The sequence below is a fragment of the Acanthopagrus latus genome, chromosome 6, assembly GCF_904848185.1.
Source record: "Acanthopagrus latus isolate v.2019 chromosome 6, fAcaLat1.1, whole genome shotgun sequence".
Classification (NCBI taxonomy): domain Eukaryota; kingdom Metazoa; phylum Chordata; class Actinopteri; order Spariformes; family Sparidae; genus Acanthopagrus; species Acanthopagrus latus.
The window spans coordinates 18,348,333-18,365,542 of record NC_051044.1 but is presented as its reverse complement, the minus strand read 5'-3'; the positions used below and the strand labels follow the sequence as shown (position 1 = coordinate 18,365,542).

At 40.6% G+C, this 17,210-nt stretch overlaps 2 protein-coding genes across 3 annotated transcripts; both read right to left on the bottom strand.

The window, feature by feature from the left end:
* Positions 1–203: 203 nt before the first annotated feature.
* Positions 204–6,464, bottom strand: c1galt1b (core 1 synthase, glycoprotein-N-acetylgalactosamine 3-beta-galactosyltransferase, 1b). The gene is made up of 4 exons (XM_037099849.1): positions 5,721–6,464; positions 5,275–5,544; positions 3,661–4,325; positions 204–3,414 (listed from the first exon to the last, which is right to left on the bottom strand). Exons 2-4 carry the CDS (start codon positions 5,498–5,500, stop codon positions 3,103–3,105), a joined length of 1,203 nt encoding a protein of 400 aa, XP_036955744.1. The 5' UTR covers positions 5,501–5,544; positions 5,721–6,464; the 3' UTR covers positions 204–3,102.
* Positions 6,465–7,916: 1,452 nt separating this feature from the next.
* Positions 7,917–17,098, bottom strand: os9 (OS9 endoplasmic reticulum lectin). 2 transcript variants are annotated; one of them, XM_037099830.1, is made up of 15 exons: positions 16,893–17,098; positions 16,284–16,466; positions 14,488–14,551; positions 14,331–14,407; positions 13,810–13,908; positions 13,429–13,630; positions 13,018–13,173; positions 12,189–12,310; positions 11,821–11,881; positions 11,497–11,579; positions 11,183–11,380; positions 10,851–11,046; positions 10,305–10,472; positions 9,672–9,781; positions 7,917–9,143 (listed from the first exon to the last, which is right to left on the bottom strand). In XM_037099830.1, exons 1-15 carry the CDS (start codon positions 17,058–17,060, stop codon positions 9,006–9,008), a joined length of 2,025 nt encoding a protein of 674 aa, XP_036955725.1. In that variant the 5' UTR covers positions 17,061–17,098; the 3' UTR covers positions 7,917–9,005. The 2 variants fall into 2 exon arrangements, with proteins under 2 accessions (XP_036955725.1, XP_036955726.1); XM_037099831.1 differs by having other exon boundaries at positions 17,028–17,096.
* Positions 17,099–17,210: the final 112 nt, after the last annotated feature.

Here is a 17,210-nt window from a genome sequence, read left to right as displayed (position 1 = left end):
GTAAAACATTCAGTCTCTCTCAGCGACAATAAATCCTTGGAGCTACTGCACCAACAGAGGACAATGTGTCAAAGTTATTTAACGACAGAGGGAAGGGAAAAAAAGCCATATTAATCATGCATGAATGCTCTTCTACAGTCACTGGAAAAGGCTCTGACGTATCAATGTAATATACTGGAAACAAATGTAAAACAAAACAAATGTACAATAAAATATGCATTTATTTATAGTGATTAAAGTACCATTCACTGAAAACGATCTTGCACACTGATCACGCGTGCTCTGCTCACACACTCACACAAACTCATTTACACACTGAAGCGTATCAACTCAATTAAGAAGTCAATACCAACATAAATACATTTGAAATATAAATACAGCACTGTACACCTTTCCCTTTGATAAAATTTGAGAGTTGGGAGTAGATTGTCGAGGGCTTGGTGTGTTCTGGCATCAGAAACCACAGATGGTGGTTATCAATAAAGTGTTTGGCCTCACATGACCCACTGATAGGCAGTCCTCCGCGACTGAAAAGTTGGAAGAATGTTACCTCACTGGAGATCAACAAGTACAGTAAAGAAACCATTGTGTAAAACATGCTGATTTTGGTTTAAACCAGACATTTCCGTTTTTAATAGAAAAAAAAATAATAACTGAACATGCTCTGTGCTCATGTACAGAAGGATAATTAGTGAAAACGTTTAAAGGCATTTTGATAGGCATTAATTAATTACCTCATATGAGTTTAAACTTTAAGGAGAGTAAGACGTTTAAGTGGTTAAACAAGGGAACAAACAGCACTCATGATGCTGAAAAAGTGCATGCAATTGTCAACATAAACTGTTTCAATCAACACTGATCCTGCCGGATTCCTGAAGCCATCTTTTGTATTTGGTAATTACTGTATTTCCCACAAAATTAATTCTTCGTTTGGTTACAAACTAATAAAAGAACTCTGGTGATTACTTTAAATACACATGATGCACCGATTACCAAGATCTGGCCCACCCAGAATTAAAAAATTACACAACAATGTATAAAAGAACAACAACAAATAAAACGCTGTCATGGACAAGTCATACCAAAGGCCATACTCATTACATTGGAGGGGTCCCATAAATTATTCTCCATCTGAAAGCATCTCTCTCATCATGGTAGTGTCACAGTGCAAAGTCATGTGTGCAGCTGATGGCTCATACAATCTCAAATTACAAGGCACGAGCTAATGGGTCTACTAGGGGACGATGAGGAGGAGCTGTGCGTATCCAGTGCCTGTGTGAAGTACAGGTGTGTGCCATGGATGGTTTGAACTGCATTATGGATTTACACAGACTTCCTTGTCAAGCTGTGGGTGTGCCCAACCGACAACGACCAGGATCCAGGTTGAGTGAACAAAGGCCGTATAGTGGACAAACATCCTGTATGTTTGCTGAACACACACAGACGATAGCAAAGAATGAAAAGCGCCAAGATTCACTGCATCACTGCTCCAAAACTACAGGTACAGAAGTATTGACAGGTTTCTTTTGAGCCTGCTGCTCATCAAAATCATTGGTTCGATTGTACAAAGTGGGTCATTTAGACTTTTTAAATTTTGCATCATGGTCACATTAAAGTATCACTATTAGCCATACATATATATACGAGCTAGAGCCCAACCGATATATTGGTATCAGCATATCTATTGTTTAAAATCCGCCGATAAAATGCATGAGTTTGTTCATTATTATTACATTTCCTGTGGAGTTTCAGTGCACTGATGTCATTTTGGACAGTAAAGTTTGTATAAGTAAGGTATCTGCCCCTTACATATCTTGATCACACAAGTTTGACTGAGCACTCTAATATGAACGTATTAAAACAATGCTATCCTATGAAATTGACTTAATATTGGGTTTTTGTTTAAGACGTTACGTTTTAAAAGGGGACAGCTATGATGTATTTGCCTTTTTTTTCAGTCCACTAACAGGTGAAACAGGCTGACTTTTCAAGATTAATTTCTTTCAAATTAAAAATGCTAAACATCTTGTGGGTGCAGCCTCTCTCTTGTGAGGATTTGCTGCATTTCTTTGTCTTATGTTATAATAAATTGCTCATGTTCAAGTTTTGGACTATTGGTCAAGAAAACAAGCTATTGAAGACTTCATCTTAGGCTCTGAGAAATGGGTTCAGTTTTTTCTGACAATTCATAGACAAAACGATGGGATGAGTGATGAAGAAAAAAAAAAATCAGTGGATTATTCAACAATAAAAATAACAATTAATTGCAACCATAGTTCTTTTCATGGTGGGACACAAGTGTGAAATAACCCTTTCCTGTAAAGTCAAATGTTTTTGAATGCAGCCTGAATCATGTTTGGATTTAGCAAGTAACAGGTTATTCAATTATGCCCACAAAAAGGAATTAAAAAAAAAAAAAAAAAAAGTATGTCAACTATCACCGAGTCTTTTGTTGAAGGTAAGGTGCAGATTTAAAATGGGCTAATTCAAAAGAGCCTCGTGGACACTTGAATCCAGCTGCAGTGTATCTTGGTTGCTTTCACACAAAGGAAAAACAAAATGGATCGGTCAGCTGTCTGATACGCTCAAGTTGGATAGTAATAGTAATAGTTGGGTCTAATTGGCCTCACATAGCTATCTATGTGTGAAATTAAGTCATTTTAGTTGGACACTGCAACAGTTAAGAAAAGAATAAAACATTGGTAGAATCAAGTTAAACTCACTCTGTAAAATACCTTGTTCCCACACTAGGGTCATATGGATTTAAAAAGTGCTTTTTTAAATTAATGGTGCTGTTCCCAAGAAGACACATAGTTGTAAAAATCCACCCAACAAACCTGAAAAACAAGGGTCAAACTCATGAATCACCTCTTAGCCTTAAGACCATTCCTGCAGTCACAGTTAACATAAGTAGCAGCCATTCAGCTGGAGAATCCTCAGGCCGCACATTTCTATGGGGGGACATTTAAAATCGAAGTGGACCATTTTTCTACTTCTGTAGAAATGTCAGCCAAGATTAAAAGAACAAAAAGCAAACACTCAAATCACACACTCCTCCTACCTAATGATCAGTCCTCGTCACACACCCTCACAGTCTCACAGTTATTTGCCAGCTGCAGCAGCAGGAGGGTCTTTCCCAGCTGCAGGGGGGGGAGCTGCATCCTTTTTCTCTTCAGTCCTAGATGGATCGTCCCCCTCTCCTTGCACTTTCTCCTGAGGAGCGGGCTCTTTTTTTCCTTCTGCGGTTTCCCGGGAACTTGACTTTTCAATACCATAGCTTTTTGGAGTGGGGGGCTGGTAACGGTATCTGTAGCCAAAGGCACGCAGGTGATATGTGTAATACTCCAATAAATACATCTCTGTAGGTCCTACATAATGGAAAGACACCGACAAGTCCGAGCAGCAGTTTGGACCCTGAGGAAAAACAGAAAATGTGGTTAAGCAATGTTTGACGAAGAGCACACTCGTCACACAATGTTACACACAGAGTCAGAGAAACAGGTTTTTCATGAGTACAAAGCTAATCTGAAGATGTGGTTTGCATGAATGTAATACAATCTAGGAATTATTTTCAATAAACATTACAAATAATCTGCTCATGTTGCTTCATACCAAACATACAAGCCAAAACAGAAATTCCCCAATGTTAGCTGCACTTGCCTCTGAGATGGGGTAGTAGCAGTAGCTCCAATACCAGAAGCTCTTGGGAAACTTGGTCGTGAGGTGCTGCTCGGGCACAAATGGGTGAAATGTCTCCCTTTGCACACTGTCTCGGGAGTCCCCTGCCAGCACCCCAACTTTCTCCATGCACTGCCCCATTGCAAGGTCCTCTACAGAGGTGGTGTGAGTGCACACTTTGTTTTTAAATCCTTCTACAAACCGCCGCAGAGCCTCTTTGCTCAGCACATATCCTGCTCCACCACTCATGTATCCCTGCTTGGTGTAGGGTTTGAATCTCCGCCCAAAGTAAATTGGGTCCTCCGGTGTGTAGTTCGCAAGAATCCACCGCAGGTTGTCTACAATAACGTAGGTGTCGTCGTCCGCTTTGAGGAACCAATCAGCCTCATCGGCATGATGCTCGTACGCGTAATGGTAGGCCCGGATTGTTTTCCAGTACAGCTGGTCCCGACCTTCCTTTGTACCCAAGCCCACAGTGGGGAAGTCAGGGTCATCCACTGAGCTCATGAAGATCACAATGTTGCAGTGACGACTCCATGTGGACTTCACATGTCGAGCCTTCTTCTCCAGGTTGTTGGGTCCAGTCATCACCCAGCAAAGAATACGCACTTTTTTGTATAGCTCATCAGACTTGTGGCTATCCTCGCCTGAGAAGAGGATGTAAACATAAAACGTAACATTTTTAAACTTTAGTTTTTCCTTAATAAATACTTCAGAACAAACAGGTGAGCTTCTGAACTCAACTACATCACCATTCAAAAGAGGAATAAAACACCCTGTGATAAAAGTCCCAGCTCTAAATTAACTGATGCTTCAAGTCACCATCAAGGCATATTTGATGAGGCCAAAAAGGGCTGGGTCACTGCCTATTTGTACTGTAGTTGGTGTCCTAATTTGTGGGCTTGCCTCAGTCTTAAAACTTGATATAGAAAGTGAGAGAACCTATATTTCAATAAATTGTAACACAATTTCCCTTCCCAATACCTATTCTGATATATTTCTATTAGCATTATTCAGCTGTATATTACGAACCCTATTTGGATATTGTGCTATGAAAATGGGAACACAACTTGGTTGTCATAGGGCTATTGGCTACTTACAGTAAAACATTTTTATTTTTTTTAAATCTGTCTCCATACAGCTGTACAGGACGCTGCCAGAGAGTCCCATTTCAAATAAATTGTGCCATTTTAGATCGGTGCTTACACCTGTGTCTTTGCTGTTACATTTAGCGCATTTTAGGCAGTATCAAGGCATTTATCTGTTCGTTTTCTAACAACAGGGACCACTTTGGAAACAAGCGTTCTTACTTTACCATGTTATCCTTGAATACACTGTCTTCTGTTATCCATCAATATGATACTGGTAGTAGAACAAGCCTCTTCCAATTGTCATACATTCAAACTTCACTGATGCAATATCCTTCTCTGAAGGGCAAGGGCTGCAAATACAAGGAAGCTGAAACTTCTAGTGATCCAGCGAGTGTTGGTGAATGCATGGTGTAGTTTAACCCTTTCACAAAACGGACAACCTAGTTGTATACATGGTATTGAAGAGTGTCTCTCTATATCAACTGACATATACATGTTTTGGCACCTTTATGATGGGGGTGCTTCAGGTTGAAGAGAGCAGACCTCTCCTTCTTCCATATCTTCGCCTCTTCCTCGAGCTGCAGCTGGTCGCTCTGAGGTCTGTCCAAGCCGACGGCGTGCTGGACGGACGCACTTCTCTCAAACCACACCTGCCGCAGAAACACGTACAGCGTGAAGGTTCCCACCACGAAACCCGCATAGAAGGAGAATCTGGATCCGAGGGCCTTCATGCTGGACCAGGTGTATAACTGTCAGGCGTTCAACTCGGCAGGCGCTGAATAAAAGACGAGAGAGCATGGAGTAAAGTTTCACTATGACGGCTCCAGCAGCGAGCTGTTCACTCCAACTCGCCGTGCTGCTGAGTAACAGACGTTACACCCAAAACACAACACCGAATAAAAGTACCACTGTTTAAGTGTCACCACACCCGTGAAGGGGCGGTCAACTCACCAGCTGGACTGCAGACACCATAGCAGCTGTATTATCCCACAGCTACTTCATCGTGTCAGGACGCATTAACTTTTTAAAAGCGAAGGCTGACCCACTTTGGAACACGTCGTTTTTCTTTCTTCTTCCTCTGAACGATAACTTAGCTCAGCTAGCCGCACCAGGATGCTGCTAACCGTTATCGAGGCAAAACAGCAACGGCGCCAACCGAAACGTTAGCTAAATAACCTCCGAGACAGAAAACACCTAATCATGATTATCGTTTTTAAATCGTCGGCTCCTGGCCTGTGTGTGTTAGGACATCTGGAATTAACTGACTGGTCCGTTATTTGATCGACATGGCTACTTGAGTTAGCGATCCTCCCCGCCGTGTCAACACAGCTAACAGAAACGTTGAGGTTACTTGTAGCTAACCGACCGAGCAGACGAAGAAAACTGTTCACTGGGGTAAAACCAGCAGTTTAGAGGAAAAAAACAAACAGACTAAAGCACTAACATAAAACTGTTCCACAACGCAGCAAAAACTACTACACCTCTGACATCCAACTTCTCTGACTGCGGCTGTCTTCCGTCCAGGCAAAATTACTTCCGGTCATATATTTCAAAACAAAAGCGCAGTGCTGGCTGAGCAGACACGTATCCACCTGGAGGGGGGAAAAGACTACAGGTGTTGCGACAGAACCTATGACCCGAAGAACAAACGTTTTATGGCGCTTAGCCTCACACTGTATCATGTGACCTATACCACTCGCATTGCAACACATGTTTTAACAGCAAGTGCAGGTCTGTCTGTATTCACGTTGGTCACATTCTAGTTTAACAGATATGACAGGATTCATTATCTTAACAACTTGTGGAAATACAATATATGAATAAGAATGTTTAAAAAAATAAACAAACAAACAGAAAAACATTTACCGTGCCAGTGAAGCTCTAATTCCTAGAATCTGGTCGGTAACTTCTGTCCAGCTTTCAAAATAAAACTAGTCAAACTGTAAAGTAATCACAACGCACGCTATTATTAAATTAATTGAAATCACTTATACCGCGTTGACATATTAAATAAAGTCACATTAAAGTAACTGACATATTTTGTGTCCTTGTTTTAAAACAGCCAGAAGCCAGAGTATCTGGCTGACAGCACCATGACTGATACTTTAATGGTCACACAATATGGAACACACTTTTAGCTGTCACTCCATCTCAGCTGCCTGTATACCTGCAGCTGAGATATGTTCATGAATAGCACATATATAGTCATAATAATAACTGCAAAATACATGCAGGATTGTCAAGTTAGAAGGCTTAGCTGCATAGCTCAGATGGTAGAGCGGGCTCCCATGTACAGAGGCATTGTCTTCACTGCAGTAGCCCCAGGTTAGAGTCCTGGCCTGGGACCCTCTGCTATATTTCACTCCCCCTCTCTCATCCTGTTTCTTGTCATATATATTTTTTTTGGCCTTTTATGGCTTTATTGATAGAGTTGCTGAAGAGGTAATAGGAAACAGGATGAAAGTGAGGGGGCTGACACGCTGCAGCGAGGACAAAGCCTCTGTACATGGGACGCCTGCTCTACCAACTGAGCTAAACGGCACCCCGCTTCCTGTGATATCTTGCACTGTACTATCAATAAACACCATATATAGGCCAAACAAATACTTAAAAAAAGAGAATACAGTAATAATGTAGCTCAAACACAGTAATAAATTGCTTTTTCTGCCTCTACTATGAGTTGTCTAGCTTTACAAATGAGTGTAACTGACATCTGAGCATCAAAATGTCCACAGCAGACTAACATCAGTTACTGTGATTATTGCTTTAAAACTGTATATGCTTTCCCGGATGTCATGATGGAGCTGGCTCATGCTATCACATACTTCCACATAGTCTGACCATTTGTGATCCTGGATAACCAGCATCATAAAGCTGTTAACTCTGGGTTTTCCCATCTTTTCAAAGCATACACATGAAAGGGTGGTTAGAAAAGTCATGTCAATTGGTAATCCATGCATCAGATAAAAGGTTATTAAGTGTGAAACACTCTAAACTATTCAGCTGGAAACGTTCCTCCCACAATGCCTGTGGAATTTCCTCTGCTACCTGTCTTACCCGTCCTCAGGAATGCATGCATCAAATGTATGACTGAAAACATTTCCTTATGACTTCCAAGAATGAAATTATGGTTCTTATACAAGACTGCACAGTCACCAATGTTAACACATTTACTCAGGCAACTCAAGCCCCACGTAACGTGAGCTAATTTACAATAGTTCAGATCAAAAACATTTTTATGCAACAATTATGTACATGTAGATTTCCAGGTAGCCACAATTATTCACAAACTATACAAATTTAGCCCTTGTAAGTACACGTCTGAAGGATCCTTATAAAAGTGTAAGCGGGTCTTGAGGAACTTTACTTGTTTACCTTTGCTAAATTAAATACAGGGAAGTTCTTGTGAGAAACAAAAGCAAAGCATACACTTAATCCCCCTACATTCCATTAATTTTTTTCTTCTGGATCCCTTGTAAAGTACATGACAACCCGACTGAAAACCCATTTTGTGTTCTAATGTTTAACGATGTTAAAATTATGAGTTTACAAATCCTTTTTTAAAATATAAAGTGCCACAGCATGTGTACAAACACTTCTGAATTGAAGGAGCACGTCAGAAAGTTGCAAATACAATTGGACACTGATATTTGATCCATTGAGTATTTGCCCTTTGATTTTCATATCCTTATCAGTAAACTGTAAACACTCATCCAGTCTGTTTAGGCATGTGTATACCCCTCTAACTGTGTCACCAAGAGTTAAGGACTTCTTCATGTAAGACAAATAAAGGTAATAGTTTAGCTGTGAACACAGTGTGCTGCTGACAACTTCAGAACTGGATGCAAATATTCAGTGAAATTCACTGGAATATTTCTAAAAAGGTACATGTAGTACATCACTGGGCTTCTCTTGCCATCTATCAAAACTGAATCCCATCAAAAACGGGAAAATGCATAACTTCATTCAACTGCACAAGGACAGCTGACATTGCTGTATCATCGTGCAACATATAACTGATGCCTACTAAAGACACATATTGCCTATTCAAGACACACAGACACATTTTCTAAATGTGCAGCCAGGTGAGTTGATATTATCTGCCAGCTTTAATAGCAGTAACTGAATCATGTGGGCTCTTTTTCAAATTTGCCACGGCACTGCAGAGTCACCCTCCCTGCTGGTCTCCACAGGAGTTCATTGTCACAAAATGTGCACTGAATGTACTGATTGAGCTCATATGTCCACATCGTCTGAGTCAGAGGTGCTGGATGACTGGGACTCCTCCTGGGACTCTCCCCACACAAACCTATAGTTGTTCTCCAACTCCTGCTGCCGCTTTTGCTCTTTGTAAACCTCTTCTGTGCCCCCAGTCTGTAAGATGAACAAAAAAGAAGGTGTTTTAAAACAACCACATACATTCTGTTTGACCTTTTGGCAATGTTACACAGATATCAAAGTTGTTTCCAACAAGAAAAAGATCTAATCCTCATTTTGAAATGCTAAATGCCAAAAACAAAAAAACATGTGTGTTGTCCTCTTTAATACTGTTGATACTTTTCAGCTATTAAGAAATTAAATATTGTCAAGACAGCACAGCAAAGGCCAACCGCAGATTCTTAAAGTGTTCTTGGGGTTTCCTGTCAGTTAGTCGGTTTCAGTCATATTTTGAGAGATACCAACTTCCTGATTTACATCTGATAGAACACAAAGTGGTTTCAACCTCATCATCTAGCTCTCTGCATGAAAGTGCGTCAAGGTAAAACTAAGGCGGTTCTATACTGTTCACTAAGCAAACTCTACAGCACACAACAGCTGGCAAACACAGTGTGACAAAGCACAGCTCATGTCCAGAAGGATCCAAATGAACCCATAAAAAGCCCTTATCACTTCTTCAATTACCAGGAGGTTTATGAGAAGCTCTCTGAAGGACTTTGTATCCTCTTCAGTCAGCCACTGGTCACCTGCCTCCTCTGCATTTTTCCGCGTCAAGATCTTCACCTCAATTTTACCTAAAAAGTAAAACAACAGAGGAAAAGGCAGGCTTGCCGATGAAACACTTCCAAGTGGTTCAACGTTTTTTTTTTTTTTTAAAGTAAAATGTTAATAGAACAAATCAGGATGAAGAATGGTACAAACACATGGAAAAACACCTTTTGTTTCCTTTTGTCTTTTAAATAAACTTCAGCTAAATGCTCTCAGACTTCTGTTTTGCTGCCATGATCTTAAATTTTTCAATTCATTACAGAAAAAACAGGCAATTGAATGTGTCCCTGGTTTAAAGTGCAGGTACTTATTGTGGCCAAACAGTTTTTAGTCTTCAGTAAAAAGATATGTTTTGGATTGTTCGCAGCTTGAAAAACATCTATTGCCATCAAGTGTCTTTTAACAGCTTATCCGTAGAAAAAAACAAATCTGACAGTCATATGCTTTTTGACAAAGATGAGAAGAGAAGCACAGAACTACTATATGCTCAAGATAAGAGATGGAAGAGAGAAAAGGCCATAGAGTGTTTCGGGCATTCCCCCCTCGTACCTTCTGCCTTCAGTCCTGCTTTCTCTAGCTGCTCTTTAACCACGTCCTTTATGTGCTGCCACTGGGGGTCTCCTTCGCCCATCTCCTGAACTTTGACCTCCCCATCAGGGCTGCTGCCCGTCTTATACTTAGTAATTTTGATCTTAACATGGTCGTCAGCCGCTTGGTCTGGGGTTGACGAGACAAAAGAGGGACAGACAACACAGTTCACCTCAAAACCAATCAGCAGGGCCACAGGATGGAGGAGGTGAGAGCCAAAACACTTTGTTATAAGCATTACATTTCACTTTCAGTAACTCTGATTGATTTCAGCTCTATTTTTATATAATTACATCACTGGCAGCAGAGGAAAGGCCACTGACTAACCGAAGTAGTTCAAAATGTGATAACATCGCTTCTCTGGATTTTTACTGAAATTAACCACATGTGTGAGACTATTCTGGGATGAAAGACGTCACAACATCCGCTGCACATATGGATGGAATATGAGAATGATGAAGGCAGACACAGAGTGTACAGACGTGTGACCTCAGAGAGGCAGGCTACCTGGCTGCTTCGGAGCCAGGCTGGGGCTGCCCCTGGTTGGATCGCTAGCTCTTTGAACTGTTTGCTGCTCTGGGTCCTGGACGTCCTTCTCCTCCAGATGATCGAGCAGCTTGTCCAGCGTTGTCTCCAGTGTCTGTGTCGCCTGAGTGCGATCAAACTCCCCTTTCAGACCTTCTGTCTCTAATTCCTGCTGGGCCTACAATACAGAGGGAAGCCATTCAGGTCAACGCATCGAATTGCGCTGGGTTATTTATGAGTCAGATCTGCCCAATAACATTTTAACATCAATGACACAAACATCAATCTGTGTGTTAAAATTATAGAATTTGAACCTCATTTATGATGTTGTCAAACTCCTTCTGCATCTCCTCCTTTATCTCTTCAATTTTGTCCGAGGGCACCGAGATGTCGGACATCTCATCCTCAAACTCCTGCAGCAGACGTTCATCTTCTTCTTTCCCTTCTTCCCCAAGCTTCTCTGTTACACTTTCGCTGGTTGGGTTCTCTCCTCGACTTTTGGCTTTTGCTTTCTAAGAATAAAGAAAAAAATGATCCATTGAATTGGAATACCCATCCGTAGCAAAGAAAAAGAAATGCACTCCCAAGAGGCAGGCACGCAAACGCAGTAATTTTGTTAAGTACTGACCTTCCTGTTACTCTCTTTGAGGTGCTGGACAAATTTCATCAGGTCTGCAGGGTCCGTGATGATTTTAAAGTTGAATTTTTCAACTGAAAGATATTGATTAGAAGATAGAAATTGCTTGTTCAACACTGAACAAAAATGCACCAAAAAATTGTAAATCATTGACATCAATTATTTATTAAAAATATGAATTATACAAACAATTTTCCAGTTTGCAAATCAGATATAAATAACAGAACAGATATAAAAGACTCTGTGGTTTAATAATCTTGTTTAAGGCTTTCAAAGGCAACAGGGCATAAAATCAGCTGTGCCACTGAACAGTACCTTCATCACCATCATCAAGGACTTCATTGTCTGTCACTGTGTTATCACCTTCATCTGTTGCCTATGCAAAAAAACAAATATCAGGTTAGAGGTAAAAGTGTAACCTACACCCTCTAGTGGCTAAAGTTTGACATGTAAAGAAATATAGCATCCAAGTGAAAGCATAAACTTGGTGAATATACAGTATGCAACAATGGGCTATGAAGAAAAAGGGTTCCACGATGTGTCATTTAAATTAGAGAGCCTGTTCATTCGAAACAACCCAAACTGAGCCAAAATTAGCCTTTGATTCATCAACAATCAAAAGACTCCAGAGAAGCATTATTCATTTAGAGGATAACTGACCTACAAAGGACATATTTTTATACCTGATTCTCCTGTTGAGAAGTAGGAAATGATGTTTTTGAGCTCCCTGGCTTTGTAACTCCCTCCCAGAAGTCAAAATCTTCTGCCTCTTCTGACCCAGCATCCTCGGATACTTCAGCAGGATCTGTTTCAAGACAAAAGTTTATACGTGGCTTGATGGAAATAATGAAACAGAAAAAAAAAACAATAGATATTTCAATTTAGTGCCTTGACAAATGACTACAACACAGTGGAAACCACTTCCAGTAATCACATCTGGGTCAAATTGATTATAACATTTTTTCTTTCCTTTTCTCCTCACGCAGATTACAATGTCAATGACAACTGTATATTCATTACATGACTATGGAGTAATGAAATGGACAACTTCACTAAACACCAATTTACTGAATGTTAAAATTGAAATACAGTAAAGCTGTTTTTAAAACTTTTCAAATAATTGTACAATTTAAATCATCATGTGACCAGCATCATCAATCCACTTGTAGAAGAGCTTTCCCCGTATGCAGTCACTTCCTATCTCCACTACCGGCAGCCAGGACTTTCTGACATTGTTTGAGAAGCATACATCTTCTTTTTTAATATACTTCAATTTGCACGCAGGTAACCAGCAGATGGGTTACCACAAGGCAAAGTATCACCGGGGAATTAACGTTGCTTTCAAAAATTGTATTGGTATATTGCCATGTATGGCAGAGGATTACTTGATTGCCAAAGTATATAAATATTTTTTTAAAAACATTTGTACAGGAAATATTCTCTCTCAAGCTTTTAGATTTATATAAGCAGCTACCACTTTACTTTGGTCACTTTGGAGTTTAAAAAATGCACCTTTTCTGTCTGTCTGGTTCAGGTCATCGCTGGGCACAGGTGATGTCTCGTCTGCTGTTACTTCCACTGCTCCATCTGGCCCTTCATTACCAGCCAGCATCTCATCAAGACTCCTGAGCTCCTCTGAGATCTGCTCTACTTTACGCTTTGTGTCCGCTGGGAATAGACAGAGGGAAGAAGGTGAGGAGAGAAAAAGAGACAATAAAAGAAAGAGCAAAAGAAAGATCATGTCATGTATTTCTCATTGTTTTAATATTAGACGATGGTACATTTCACCCAACATCTATTCAACAATGCAAGTCAAACAGTCTAAATTGTTACATACTCGTCTCGCTTGAACAACTTTAAAGTAATGTAGCAAGACTTTCTCCAAATGCTGCATCACAGTGCCCTTCGTTTTTGTTAACTCACAGACTTGGGCCTTGACGTAATCCATGTACTGCTGGGCACTAAGCGCTGGCTGGCACACGATACCCTGGGGTTTGGCGGTGGACGGGGGCCGCAGGAATGGATGCTGGCAGGTACGACTAGTGTGAACTGTCAGCACGTAGCGGCACGACTGAGGCTCATCCACTCGGGCGATATAGTCACCTGAACCTTCTTCACACACAAACTGTAAATAATAAAGAGTGAGATTGCCTGGGTATGTTTTGGAGGATCATTTAAGACATCATGAACATTTCCACTGACTTCATATATTTGTATGGAATAGACAAAAGAAAATTTAAACAAGAAAAACAGTCCACAGAGGCAGCGGGGAATACTTATACATCCTGCAATTAAATGTCTCACCCGGACTTCAGTCTCTCTGGGATTTCCATTTAGGTCACACTTTGAGCCGTTTACATAGGTCTGACTGTGGTAGCGCTTCAGTCTGTGCTGCTTGGAGGCCTGGGAAATTAAAAGTAAAGATGTTTTACTAATGTTGATTTGCAATATTTGTGAACAACAAGTTGCCTCTGATATTTGTAACTGCTTTATAAAACCAAAACAATACATCAGACTTTCCTGATGATACTTTGTAAATGTAGTCATGACTTTGTTTTATTCATGTTTTCAGAGAAGGGGAGAGTTTATGATACCGAAGCAGCCTTATTTGGTAATTCATAAGTTATTAGCATAACATTTTTTTTATTTGAAGTAGCTTGTGTTATTTGGTAAATGTTATTTAAAGTTTTCCCACACTACTGTCGTGATATGGAGCAAATCATACAATTTCCCTTCTGGTTTTGAATCTATACCGGGAATCTGACCCCATCACGAGAAATAAAAGAAAACAAACAACCAAAAGCACAAAACTGAGGCAACTTTACCTTTGCCGTTTCGTTGCTCCAATCAAATTCAGATTCATAATAACCAAGAAAGAGAATGTCGCCTTTGATTTCTGTGTCTGAAGAGAGAAAAAAATCAGTCAAAGACAGCTCGCTGGTCAGGGTGGGTGTCATGAAAAACATGGAGGTGCATTCTTACCTTCGAGGTGATACTGTCTGATATGCTGACCATGGCAGAACTCATATGTCCACCAATCCTTCGTCTGCAGGAAGCACACACAGCAGATGTTTCAATTTACACCAAGTGACTGACGTATACTTCCAGTCAACAACATAACAGGTCCTATTATACTTCTACAAAATCACAACAACTTGCATGCATGTTGTTGTGTATCTTTTTCATTAACCTTTTGGGTTGATGATTGATTATTGGGATCACAGGAAATTGATGTCTTGGTGCAAGTTGACTTCAGTGGTTACAACAAGTATACGGCTTTTATATGTGTCAAAACAGAGAACTTAAGAGGCATGTTTTAAAAGTTACAATATACTAAGAAAAGATTCAGAATATCTTCAAAGTTAAACAGTGGATAACGAAAAAACTGATCTACAATGAGCTGTCGATCTACACACACAAACAAATCTGTGATCATTATCATCTGGTGGGGTCTGTCTATGTAATTCAACTATTCCTGTTTTTTAATCTGGAGGATACTAAACAGCTACAGTATTATGTTCCTGTTGAACACCAGTGTTTAGGGTCATACTTTGTGAGTATAATATCAGAAAGTAGCAACTGTGCTTGGTATAATGATACTACACATTTGCCCCAATTTAGTTAGGTGACGTTGCCCTGAACAATAGCAACCCCCATTAAATACCAGACATGTGGCCTTTTCCTGCGTGAAACAGTACGTCTGCACTTTTTCCATTAAGCTAAATGTTTTATTTTTTTGTCTCTGACAGGTTGGTCCACAACCTCTATAAAACACTGTAAAAACCCTGGATACAGCGTTAACACATAACATCTCTCTTTGCTGAGCTTCATTTCAGTCCGGGCAAAAAATCAGCTTAACTTTGAACTGTAGTCCCCCACACAGCCATCACTAACTGAGATGGGTATTTATGGGACTAAAATGAATAGAGGGATTCTTGAAGTATTCCTCAAAGCCAACATCTCCTGCTACAGAAACAAAAGAGCCTTGTTTGAACCATCCAGATACAGGTTACTTATGAAGAGCTGAGTGTGTCATTTGGCACTGGGTCAAGGGACAAATTTACGTCATGTCAGCAACTCACTCTCACAACCTTCATTTGACTACGCCACAGGATGAGGAGGACACAAAAAGTTGAAAGGGGAAGAAGGATTTTGGACAGAGGACAAATCCCTGTGCAAAACACTGCTAAAACAGCCAAGGGAGAATTAATCTGTGACACTTTCCAAGACCTGAGTGGTAATTCACTTGAGCTTATTTTATCGACCAAACAAATCAGGCCCTGTTTAATGAATTGATCGAGAATGATTGTGCTTGGTGGTTTGCTGTGTATACAGAGCCTGCAGGTCACTGAAGCAACAAACTCCCACAGAACTCTCATCTTCTTTATCTTTGGCTAACAAGATCTCTCTTGTGAGAAACTTAACTCTAAACTGAACCAGTAAAAATATAAAGCAGCATGTGTTTCTCCTCCATTGCTTTATACTGGCACGACTGTGAGAGCTGAAAATTAATTATTTATGCTGTATGTTTAGAATATAACATTGGAATATACAGTATTTACTAAAATGTGCAGTACAAAGAAACTAGTGTCTTGAGTCGCAGGACTGTGACTGTTCTGGAAAGGCCCTGTTCAGACTTTGACTCCTGGATTGGGTCTACTATAGCTGAAGATGTGACAGATAAAGGTCCACGCATGTCTCAAATGTATTCACAGACCACTCATGGTGGCATAAGAATTTGACTATTGGATCACACAGATAGATAGATGACAACTAACCTTCACTAGACACTGGGCACTGTTCATTGGGCTGAGTAGGTCTGGGATGTCAGGCCCGGTGTACCCTTGTGAGTCAGGCTCAGAGGCAGGATCCTGATGAAACCGGACAGCCTGGGCTGGAAGTCGACACTCATACAGCTGCTTGTACTTACTGGACACCATCATCACCTCTTCTGTCTTGGTCTAAAGGAGAAACACTGTTATTAAGTCTGCAGTCACTTAAATTGGGATACTACCATGTTTTAGCACGAAACTAACGTGTGAAGTTAGTGTAATGCTTGGATTTGTGACTGCACTCATGGGTAGTCATTTACAATCCAAAGAAGTTGCAACTAGCAAGGCGAAAGTGAGGAAGCTGTGGTTTTGTTTTGACAGCTGTCAACGATGGTTGTTGCGTAGGTCACTGGAAAATAACATCTACATTAAAACTTCTTCATGAGACTTGAGAGGAAATGTACGTTTTGAAATAAGTTTCTCACCCCGCTAACGGACATGTCATCCTTTACACGCTCTGGCGATATTTAAATAAGACATTCTACGCTAGCTAACAGTAGCCTTCTCTAGCTAGCAGCTAGCTAACCGTTAGCTCTCCCAGACACCCTCACTCACCTGCCCCAAGATGACGGGATCTGGAAGAATTTGAATCCCATATTTCATCTCGTTCAGCTCCTCTAAATTCAAAAACGCTGGGACGCAGAGGGGACATATCAACAACAAAACATACAATCTTTTCAGCCACCGTACCAAGGAAGCAGCCATGATTGACTCTCTCCTCATTCCCCCATTTGTCTGACAGCAACAAAACACAGAACGTCTGACATGGTGGCAGCGGATTGGTCCGTGTGAGAAGCGCTTCTCTGTCATTGGCTAATTTTTTGTGTTCAGCAACGGGGGGCCAATTCCGTGGTGTGCTCGTTTATAACACCG

What these genes read in the sequence shown, in the direction of transcription:
- os9 (XM_037099830.1), bottom strand. Translation starts at nt 17,060, where the DNA reads ATGAGGAGAGAGTCAATCATGGCTGCTTCCTTGGTACGGTGGCTGAAA. An exon ending in TTACGTCAAGGCCCAAGTCT is followed by an intron (nt 13,174 to 13,428) that starts GTGAGTTAACAA and finishes GTCTATTCCCAG; the next exon opens with CGGACACAAAGCGTAAAGTA. An exon ending in GAACCAGACAGACAGAAAAG is followed by an intron (nt 12,311 to 13,017) that starts GTGCATTTTTTA and finishes GTCTTGAAACAG; the next exon opens with ATCCTGCTGAAGTATCCGAG.
- c1galt1b (XM_037099849.1), bottom strand. Translation starts at nt 5,500, where the DNA reads ATGAAGGCCCTCGGATCCAGATTCTCCTTCTATGCGGGTTTCGTGGTG. An exon ending in GAAGCACCCCCATCATAAAG is followed by an intron (nt 4,326 to 5,274) that starts GTGCCAAAACAT and finishes TCCTCTTCTCAG; the next exon opens with GCGAGGATAGCCACAAGTCT. An exon ending in GCTACTACCCCATCTCAGAG is followed by an intron (nt 3,415 to 3,660) that starts GCAAGTGCAGCT and finishes GTTTTTCCTCAG; the next exon opens with GGTCCAAACTGCTGCTCGGA.